Genomic DNA, 11,230 nt, shown 5'->3' with positions numbered 1-11,230 from the left:
AATTCCTGGTACAAAATCAACTACCTTGTGGCCAGATATTGTTTAGCAATGACATATTCTTAGATATAGAGATGTTTAAAGATGTGAATCATCCTGTATCCTCATGATGGAGAATACATTCAAATATTGTGTATTAAGTCATTTTTGTTAATAGATGTTTTCTTCTGTGCAGCTCAAATATGCAATTCTTAAAGGCTAAGAAGTTTTAAAAAGAAACTGAAATTTACATATTGCCAACAAGACTGCCGAACCCCTCACTAAGAGACAAATCAGACTGTGTAGGGACCAAACACGCCAATGTCCTTAATGATCATTAATACAAGCACAATTACTCTTCTGGTAGTGTTTTAACAGCTGCTCACCAATGCTTTTTATTGACGGATATATTGGCACTTCTGGGTCTTGTGCCATGCTGTCAGGTATCCAGAATTCCAGATCAATAGAGTGCAACAGCTGGGTTCCGGAAGTAAAAATCACATTCTTTTTTTCCATAGATAATGATTTTTAATGATAATGTATACACCTTTTAAGACCTACTTACCATTAGCTCTGAGGTGGTGATGTATGCTTCTTCACAAGTCAGTGTGATTTCAGCTGCATTTAAAAATTATCCATTTATAATCATATAGTTACCATGAAAACCTATTCTGAGGGAACTCACCAGTGACCCTCTCCCATAAAGCATTGTGCATTGTCCTGTAATCAAATAAATCTCTCAAACTACTTGTATTTTTATATACATCAGAACATTTTGAGATTAACTTATTTTATATTTATGAGTTATATTAGTTTGTAGATTTGCCTTGTTTTTCAGATCGTCAAACACCTTTTTTTGTTGTTGCTTCAAATGAAAGGTTTGTTGGAGCTGGCTGGTTTGGTTAATGTCTTTAAACTCTTTAATGAGGAACTTTTTTAAATCCCTGTAGAGAAAATGAATGAGAAAATTTTTTCCGGAACCAAGGCCACTGAAGAAGTGGGTGGTCACTGTTGCGGCCTTTTGCAAAGACAATTAAGCAAGGACTGCACTTTGACTATTAAACTTTGGCATAGAAAGTCATAAATGCAGAGTGAAATCTTAAGATATGAAAGAAGGACTGAAAGTCGTATTTTACGAGGCCTTTCAGCACATCACTGAATGTGCTCCGAGTAGAACTTCAGCATATCTCAGCATCTCAAATCAGCACAGGATTCATGGTGTTCATTACTCTCCTTATCTTCCTTACTTATACTAGGCCAAATAGAACTAGGTTATATTTGGTTTAGGATGAACGACCAAAAGTGTGTGACCGTGTATCACAGGAAAAAGTGCTTCAAAAAAGTAAATAAATAAATACACTGCAGTCAGACTACATTTGTACCAGCTTGTTCTGTCAAGCTGATTTCTCCTGAGATCTCCATCTCATAAATGTTTGATGAGGTGCTGATGATTCTTACCAAAATGGTCGTCTTTCATATTTCAGTGTATATGTCAGACAGATGTTTTACCTGTAATCTGTGCAATCTCAGTTCTGTAACATAAAGAAAAGGGAAAAAACACTGCTACGCCAATAAATAAAACCACAGCCTTTCTCGATACCTCAGCTGCTACCTTCTTTCAGGTTTTTTCTGTGTCATATTTATTATATAACACTGTAACATGACAGAATGATGCCCTTTATCATATGGTCCTTCGGTCCCTCCTTCAGTGCAAGCCTATGGGACTTCTATTGTTTTAGCATCCACCAGGTGAAAATCGTAAGTCTGATTGCTTTGAAAAGTAATAGCAAACCTCTCTGCAAAATGTCATACAATTTGAGGTAACATTCATGTCTGTATTCTCAAACGGCATGCCGGGTTTGGGCAGACCTCTGTCCCTAAGTATGAGCAATGCCGTAAAGGGATAGTTCACCAAAAAATGAGAATCAGCCCATGATTTACTCACCCTCAAGCCATCCTAGGTGTATATATGACATTCTTCTTGTTATTATATAAAACATTTTTTCTTGCTAATCCAAGCATTATAATGGCAGTGAATGGCAGCCCAAATTTTGAAGCCCAAAAAAGCGCATCCATCCATTATAAAAGTGCTCCACACGGCTCCGGGGGGTTAATAAAGGCCTTCTGAAGTGAATCAATGGGTTTGTGTAAGAAAAAGATCAATATTTAACACGTTATAAAGTAAAATATATAACTTCCACCAGACAAAAAAACCGTGTATGACGGAAGACGTAGCGCATACGCTTTGAACTGCAAGAGGTGCTACACTTTCTTCGCCTCTATTAACCTCCCGGAGCCATGTGGAGTACTTTTATAATGGATGGATACACTTTTTTGGCCTTAAAATTTAGGGCTGCCATTATAATGCTTGGATTAGCCAAGATCATTTTTAATATAATGTCCTATACACCTACAGCTGGGCGTACACAGTGCGATTTTTGCTGTCGTACGAGCTCGCAGGCGATTTTTTTTCAATCGCGTGTAAATCGTTGATGCTCGTATGGACGCGGCTCGCAGCGTGTGAGAGGAATTACGAGACGAGCCGACCTCGTTAAGAGCACCTCCCGACCTCACGATCATTTTTAAACATGTCGAAAAAGTTTGGGAGCTGTCGGCTTGAATTCGTACCGTGTGTGCGGTTCAATGAGCAGTATGTATAGGTCTTGCTAGGTATAACGTTAGGTCTTGCTAGCTATAGTGTGTAACTTTACTTGGCTTTTTAATGCTCTCTGTGGCCGAATCCGAAATGGCCCCCTAAACCCTCAATCACTATTACCTACTTTAGTTCACTATACAGTTCACTTGAAGGAGTGAATGAAAACAAGTGAGCGAATTCAGACAGCCGCTGTGTGTACATCAGCTTTACACTCGTTATTGCGGTGCAATGTGGGATTGAATGAGTGCACTCAATAACGTCCACTACAAATGGATGTCCCCTCAAATAGTGGCCGGGACGGTTTCGGATTCAGCCTGTCTGTCCGTCTCTCACACACATGCACGCGCACTTTCCGGTGCTGAAAATGAACCTGCATTTGTAGTAAACAGTAAATACTTTGTGTGATTGCTTCTGAAAATCGGCAGGTAGTAAAATCGTGTCGTATATCACTGCGTCCATCCGATTTTCAGATGAACTCGCCCGTGACGCGTGCGTGGACATACGATCTTCCGACCGTCAGAATTCGCACCTTGTACGCCCGCCTTAAGATGGCTTGAGGGGGAGTAAATTATGGGATCGTTTTCATTTTTGGGTGACCTATCCCTTTAACAAACACCATTGCTGCCATGTTATTGAGTATGTCAGTCAATTTGCTAAATGGCTCAATAAATGCAGAAAACCTGATTTATTTACACTGTTGGTTTTATTGAGAGGTTCTGTGGGCATGTTAAATATAACAAAATAACAAAACATATCTGCTAACAAAATCAAAAACAATCTTATGTTTTGTTTTAGCACAAATATAGGTCACACCTTTTATGAACATCCACACAGTTGTATGAGCAAAGCAGAAGAGAACCAAATCATTTGAATTCAAGGCATCACAGTTGTTTTGACATTATTCAGATTTATTCTGTCAGGCTTGATATGTCTATAGTCTAAGCCAGTGGAACTGCTTGTGTAGTAAACACTGTGGTTAATGGCAGTCATGCACCACATGACGATACTTTAATCCCGCCAAACTGAATCATTGCTCGGGTATGTGTTAAGGTTGTCAAGGTTTATCACGGATTGCAGAATGTGCAAAAATAATTGTCCGCCATTCTCTTTCCACAGGGTTTACAAAAATGATTATACAGTATGGAGGAAACTGACACCTCTAAGAATGGAGTAGGCAAGATATAATTCTCAATACCTCACCAAAACTTTTTCTTTAAAATATGACTAGGCTGCTCTCAATTGTTAGCTTATTTTAAATGACATTTCCCAGTGGAGGAGAAAACCCCTAAACCTCTGAATTTCCGCAAGAAACCAGCATTGTTCATTTCAACAAGGATCAGCGGATCTGTGCAGAAGTCTCAGAAAAAACGTTTGCTTTAGCTGTAAGCAGCAGAAATATTTTTGCATTCGTCTCGGTTATGCTGACAGAAATAACAATGCCGATTTCTTTGATACATTTCAGAGGAGTTTGAAAACAACTTGCAGGATTTTTGAGAGGAGTTTCTATAGTTTGAGTTCTCTTTCACCCAAGGAGCTGAAGCAATCTTCTACAGCCTGCTCTGAGACCTCAGACAGGGTAGAAGGTTTCCACTTTGGACTCTGGTCTTTATCGATTAGAACTGCGAATAGAGAGAGGGAAAAAAAAGAAATCTGTCAGTTATGCACTGACCTTTCTCTGGGGTTGTTCTGGGGAAAAAAATAGTCAGGTGAGTGGTGGTGGCCAATAATGTTATACAAGTAAGAGCACATGAGGCACTTTAATTTTAAAGGAACACTCCACTGTTTTTGAAAATAGGCTCATTTTCCAACTCCCCTAGAGTTAAACAGTTGAGTTTTACTGTTTTCGAATCCGTTCAGCCGAATTCCGGGTCTGGCGGTATCACTTTTAGCATAGCTTAGCATAGATCATTGAATCTGATTAGACCATTAGCATCTTGCTCAAAAATTACCAAAGAGTTTTGATTATTTTTCCTATTTAAAACTGGACACTTCTGTAGTTACATCGTGAACTAAGACCGACGGAAAATGAAAAGTTGTGATTTTCTAGGCAGATATGGCTAGGAACTATACTCTCATTCCTGCGTAAAAATCAAGGAACTTTGCGGCGCAATGATATTACGCAGCGCCTGAAAATAGTCCTCAGCACGCTCCCTGTGTAAGCAGATTGTCATTCAAATTCAAACCACACACACACACCTTTTATATATAGTGTATGTATGTGTGTGTACAGTAAGAGTTACATTTAGTAAATTACAAAACTTTAATATTATGGATTACTGTGGGGGAACACTATTTCCCAGAATGCTTTAATTTACAAAAATGTAATGTCTTCGAATTTGAATGACACCGACGAATTTACTGTTACAAATTCAAATTTAAACTCTCTCCACACAACATCCTGTGGGTGTGGCCAATTCCATTCAAATTTCAAACCATGACTTGAAAGGGAGTCAATTCTTAAAATTAAATTTGGTCCAACCCTTTAACAGATTTGATACACCTTATATACTGTTTATCGATAGGAACACATTTACTAATATGTGAATTTCTTAAGAAACGTCCATCTTACCCGCTCTGACTCCTTCATAAAAATCATGGCCTCTCTGCAAAGAAAGAGTAAAAACTCATGACATGAATAACACAAATACTTCCCCTAAACAAATAAGTGGCATAAAAAGCACAAACACAGCTGTAGCTGATTTGATTTAGGTAATGATAAAGCACGGCATGCATAAAATTGCATTACATACCATACAGGCCTGACTGAGTCTATACTCCATCACCAGCACCTCCTGCAAACTCATTCTCGCTCCTTCCTGAATTTGCCTCAAAGTTAACTTCAGAGAGGTTGGTGACATTTTGGCCAGAATCTGTAAAATTCAATAGAAAAATCCATATCTCATTAATGAAAAATTTAATTTGCATGTTGCATAGAGTTTGCATGTTCTCCCTGTGTCAGAGTGGGTTTCCTCCGGGTGCTCCGGTTTCCCCCCACACAGTCCAAAGACATGCAGGTTAGGTGGATTGGATATGCCAAATTGGCCGCAGGAGCGTGTGAGTGTGTTCCAGCACTCTCAGTGCTGGGTTCCGTCAGGAAGGGCATCCGGCGTAGAACCTGTGCCATATCGAATGTGTGTGTGTTGATAATTCCAATGAAGCGATCCCTGCGAATGAGCGGGAATAACGCTGGGAAAATACAGTGGGGAGAACAAGTATTTGATACACTGCCAATTTTGCAGGTTTGCCCACTTACAAAGCATGTAGAAGTCTGTCATTTTTATCATAGGTACACTTCAACAACAAAAATCCAGAAAATAACATTGTATGATTTTTTTAAGTAATTCATTTACATTTTATTGCATGACATAAGTATTTAATACATCAGAAAAGCAGAACTTAATATTTGGTACAGAAACTTTTGTTTGCAATTACGAGATCATAGGTTTCCTGTAGTTCTTGACCAGGTTTGCACACACTGCAGCAGGGATTTTGGCCCACTCCTCCATACAGACCTTCTCCAGATCCTTCAGGTTTCGGGGCTGTCGCTGGGCAATACAGACTTTCAGCTCCCTCCAAAGATTTTCTATTGGGTTCAGGTCTGGAGACTGGCTAGGCCACTCCAGGACCTTGAGATGCTTCTTACGGAGCCACTCCTTAGTTGCCCAGGCTGTGTGTTTCGGGTCGTTGTCATGTTGGAAGACCCAGCCACGACCCATCTTCAATGCTCTTACTGAGGGAAGGAGGTTGTTGGCCAAGATCTCGCGATACATTGCCCCATCCATCCTCCCCTCAATACTGTGCAGTCGTACTGTCCCCTTTGCAGAAAAGCATCCCCAAAGAATGATGTTTCCACCCCCATGCTTCACGGTTGGGATGGTGTTCTTGGGTTTGTACTCATGCTTTTTCTTCCTCCAAACACGGCGAGTGGAGTTTAGACCAAAAAGCTCTATTTTTGTCTCATCAGACCACATGACCTTCTCCCTTTCCTCCTCTGGATCATCCAAATGGTCATTGGTAAACTTCAGACGGGCCTGGACATGTGCTGGCTTGAGCAGGGGGACCTTGCGTGCTGCAGGATTTGAATCCATGACGCCGTAGTGTGTTACTAATTGTTTTCTTTGAGACTGTGGTCCCAGCTCTCTTCAGGTCATTGACCGGGTCCTGCCATGTATTTCTGGGCTGATACCTCACCTTCCTCATGATCATTGATGCCCCACGAGGTGAGATCTTGCATGGTGCCCTAGACCGAGGGAGATTCTCCGTCGATGACCGTCATCTTGAACTTCTTCCATTTTCTAATAATTGCGCCAACAGTTGTTGCCTTCTCACCAAGCGGCTTGCCTATTGTCCTGTAGCCCATCCCAGCCTTGTGCTGGTCTACAATTTTATCCCTGATGTCCTTACACAGCTCTCTGGTCTTGGCCATTGTGGAGAGGTTGGAGTCTGTTTGATTGAGTGTGTGGACAGGTGTCTTGTATACAGGTAACAAGTTCAAACAGGTGCAGTTAATACAGGTAATGAGTGGAGAACAGGAGGGCTTCTTAAAGAAAAACGAACAGGTTTTTGTTTTAGATTCCGTCTCTCACAGTTGAAGTGTACCTATGATAAAAATTACAGACCTCTACATGCTTTGTAAGTAGGAAAACCTGCAAAATCGTCAGTGTATCAAATACTTGTTCTTCCCACTGTATATAGTGCGCTGTGAGCCAGGAAGGACATGAAATGGTCCACACAAGATCTTTAGGTACAAACAGGGAGGTTACATAAGTGTAATAGCCAAGTGTACTGTTGAGAAAAAGCGGCCCCATGTGAGCAGAGGACCAGACCATGAACAGCCTCGTGGTTAGAGAGAACCTGACATGACCTGCTCTGACGTAAAACCTCACATTCAATGCAAACAGCATGTTCTTCTGTTTATATCAGTGTCAAGTATTGTGGATTATTTGTATTGTAACTTTGTTTAGTTGATGAAAGGACAATACAGGAAACAAAATTTCAGTAAAAAAATAGCAGTCCACACATTTACTGAGCAACAGCAAATGTACATTTTCAACAATGAAACGTCACAATGTCAAACATCAATTTCCTTTCTACGGCTCACTCTAAACAAAGTGATGCATGGCAAAGTAGCGCTATGGGAGGAAAAACAGAATGGCTTTGAAATACTAATGAGGTATAATATGATTCAGGGCCCATTACGTAATACGAGAGAGGGTTTGCATGCAGCAGAGAGCATGCAGACCTCAAACGAGAACCCATACACGCTCATTTTGTTTATCTCGCTAAATATCCCGGAAACCATCACACTCTTTTATCCAGCTGCATGAACAGGATGTGGAAACACTCCTGTATAAAGAATAACAAGCCAAACACTGCCACAGCCTTCCCTATTCATTGCAGGGTCATTTTATGAAGTTCATAAAAATATCACTTGCACTTGGGACTTAGGCTGCGTTTACACTGCAGGCTGAAACGACCCAATTCCGATTTTTTTGCCCTTATGCGACCTGTGTCTGATCTTTTCATGACAGTCTGAACGACACAGATCCGATCTTTTCAAATGCGACCCAGGCCACTTGGATATGTGGTCCAAATCCGATACATATCCGATCTTTTGAAATGCGTCTTCAGTCTGAACTGCCAGGTCACATGTATCCGACCCGCACGTCGTTGATACGCGACAAACGTCATCATTGTACGTTGAAGTAGGCGGGAATGAGAAGATAAACAACTAGGGCGGACGATGCTGAGACCAATCAGTGGAAGGGAAGCGAGATTTCGGAGTTAATTAATATTTGGGGGGACAGCTCTATTCAGGCCAAACTCGAGGGCTCTTATCGGAACCGGGCGGTTTTTGAAAACATTTCCAGCGAAATGGCGAAACAAGTGACGTTGTTGACCGTTGAGTACTCTTCTGCGCATGCGGGTCACTTCTGGGTCATTTCACGTTCACACAGGAGATCACAAAAGGTCACATTTAATTGGAAATGTGAACGGCCTTGCAAAAAAATCAAATTTTTTCAAAAAATCGGAATTGAGCATTAAGCCCTGCAGTGTGAACGCAGCCTTAGATGGAATAAACGGCTCGCCTTCATACTTATCTTCAATAAGATTTTTTTATGTTTTTGATAGGGATGGGCGATATGTACATAAAAATATATCACAATAGTTTCTGGTATTTATTGCGATGACGATATTAATTTAGTACCATTCCCCAAGTTTTTGGCTACAAGTGAGAGCTGCATGCATTCTAGAGAGCCTCAGAAAAACAAACCTTGATCTAAATTAAAACATACCCATCATCAATAGGCCTCTAATATACAAAGTACATAAAATAATAAAAAAAACTGTACAAAAAACACCAGCCATTTCAGAAATGGAAATGTTTTGTCTTCTGTAAAAGTGCAGGTAATGTTTAAATAGTGCAACTGTGCTGAAAAACATTGCACAATACAAACAATAATAATTCAAATCAATGACAAGTTTGAAATGTAAAAATAGATTTTGTATTTATTCATATTCTCATGGTGCAAACACTGGCAAAAATAGTGCAAACAGCAAAGTAATAATCTCCACCATGTCTTCAGATTACAATTTGTTTTTGTTGCAAATAATGCTTTAATGATCGAACTGCTGGGGTTATGAATATGAACCACAACTGAAATAGTGTGCTTTACGGATCGCTTGACAAAGAGCGAATCTCTCAAGCGCTCAGTCCAAGTGCTCAGCGAGTGAAAAAAGATCTGTGTGTACAGGTTTCAGATTGTAGAGGTAGCTCCTCGTTTAGCTATAAACTCCTCCACAGCTTCCGCCATAGCTGTTTTCGCTCTGTCTGAGCTGCGAATGGGTTGCGTCATCAACTAGGCTTTATCGTTATTATCGCGGGAAGATTAGTTCTTATCGTGGGAGGAATTTTTACTGGTATATCGCAACGGATAAGATATCGCCCATTTTTGATAAGTCTCTTATGTTCATCCAGGCTGCATTTATTTGATCATAAAAACAGCAAAAACAGTAATACTGTCAAATATCATTACAATTGACTGTTTTCTATTTTAAAATGTAATTTATTCCAGTGATGGCAAACTGATTTTTTTAGAGGCCATTACTCCAGTCTTCAGTGTCACATGATTCTTCAGTGCTCAAGTAACATTTATTATTATCAGTGTTGAAAAAGTTGTGCTGCAACATTTTTTTTATGAAATATCTACTTATTAAACCATCATACAATATAAAGTTCAAAGTTCAAAATAACAGCATTTATATGAAATATGAATCGCTTTTGTTCAAGGTGTTGCATCATTGTCGAATATATGAACCAATTCAGCTCTTAAAGTCCCAGTGAACCGGAAGTTGCAACTGATTTTATTTCAGTGCGGTGACAAATTTTTTTCCAAGCGAAACGGATTATTGAATTGAGGGCAGGGTTTTATAAACAGAACTGCATGCGTCTCGCGGAAGAACATTGCAGCCGGATCTACTTCTCTCTGTGTGTGTCTATGGCGAGTCACACAGGGACTGTGCTCCTCCGCAGCGCTGCAAACCAAACTGGAATAAAATAGTCAGAATATAAACACGTTTTATATGTGTACCGTAGTGATTCATTCAGGGTAAGATAAAAACATGGTTTGGAAAATGGATTCATGATGTACTCACTCATATATACATCTAGTAATTTTTAAACACGAGAAAAGTTGTGGACTGAAGTTGATACCCTAAATATTAAATCAAGAACTGATACAGGGGATTTTTTAAATTATTATTTAGTTATTCATTTTTGGTGGCATTTTTGCCCCAAGCCCCCGTTAATTTCCGACCTTGTTTATTTGGTATTTCTAGTTAATTTGGATTTGGCTGCAAATAAACATCAGCGTGAGGTGTCTTGTAAGTGTGCATGGCCGCGTCACACCCGTTTCACCTGGTAAACAATCTATGAAGTGTAGTCCGTCGCACACGTTTTTTGCACTTGCTCTGCTGACAGAAGGCATGACAAGCAGTCGATCGCAGAACGAAACGCAACTGTTGCTCAGTCAGTGTTGATGCACTTTGGCAGTTGTAGTTTTTATTCCGATTGTATTATAGGCTACATTTATTCATGAGAATCGATCGGGTCACTCGCACCAGTGCGCCTAAATATTTTTTCACAGTCGCACGCAGTAATTTTCAGGCGCAAATGCGCCCAAAATGGTCGCTATGTAGAGCCCTGAACTTGCAAGGATTAGTTGTTCACCCTAAGACATGTAATGTGGGCTAACAAAGTAAATAAGATCGATTTTGATTTCATGAGGACTTTAAAACAGATTTTAATATTACATTTATGACACTTGAAAAAATAAGTGGGAAAAAATCGGTTCAGGTCTTGTCTGTATTCTAATTATTCGGAATCAATTGGTTCAAATAAGAAAATGTGAAAATTGTCAATTTATTCGCCTCATGTGGTGTCAAATAACCTTTCTTTTTTCTGTAAAACACAAATGGTAAGAATATCCTGGCCATTCTTTTCCATATAATGAAAGTGAATGAGGACTGGGGCTGTAAAACTTAGTAACAAAAGACATCATAAAACTATCATAAAAGTGGTCTAAATGAAATGTATGC

General features: G+C 39.8%; 1 protein-coding gene across 1 annotated transcript in view; it reads right to left on the bottom strand.

Moving 5' to 3' along the window:
- Positions 1 to 3,323: 3,323 nt before the first annotated feature.
- The window catches only part of hibch (3-hydroxyisobutyryl-CoA hydrolase), a 57,719-nt gene continuing 49,812 nt past the window's right edge, over positions 3,324 to 11,230 (bottom strand). Inside the window, exons 12-14 of the mRNA XM_079822037.1 lie at positions 5,383 to 5,502; positions 5,202 to 5,235; positions 3,324 to 4,251 (exon numbers count right to left, since the gene is read on the bottom strand). Coding sequence (XP_079678163.1) covers positions 4,136 to 4,251; positions 5,202 to 5,235; positions 5,383 to 5,502 — 270 coding nt within the window. The 3' untranslated portion in view covers positions 3,324 to 4,135. The remainder of the gene's footprint in view (positions 4,252 to 5,201; positions 5,236 to 5,382; positions 5,503 to 11,230) is intronic.

This window comes from Gobio gobio, assembly GCF_949357685.1.
Source record: "Gobio gobio genome assembly, chromosome: 7".
Taxonomy (NCBI): Eukaryota; Metazoa; Chordata; class Actinopteri; order Cypriniformes; family Gobionidae; genus Gobio; species Gobio gobio.
The sequence above is the reverse complement of the archived record's forward strand: the minus strand, read 5'-3'. Positions and strand labels throughout refer to the sequence as shown.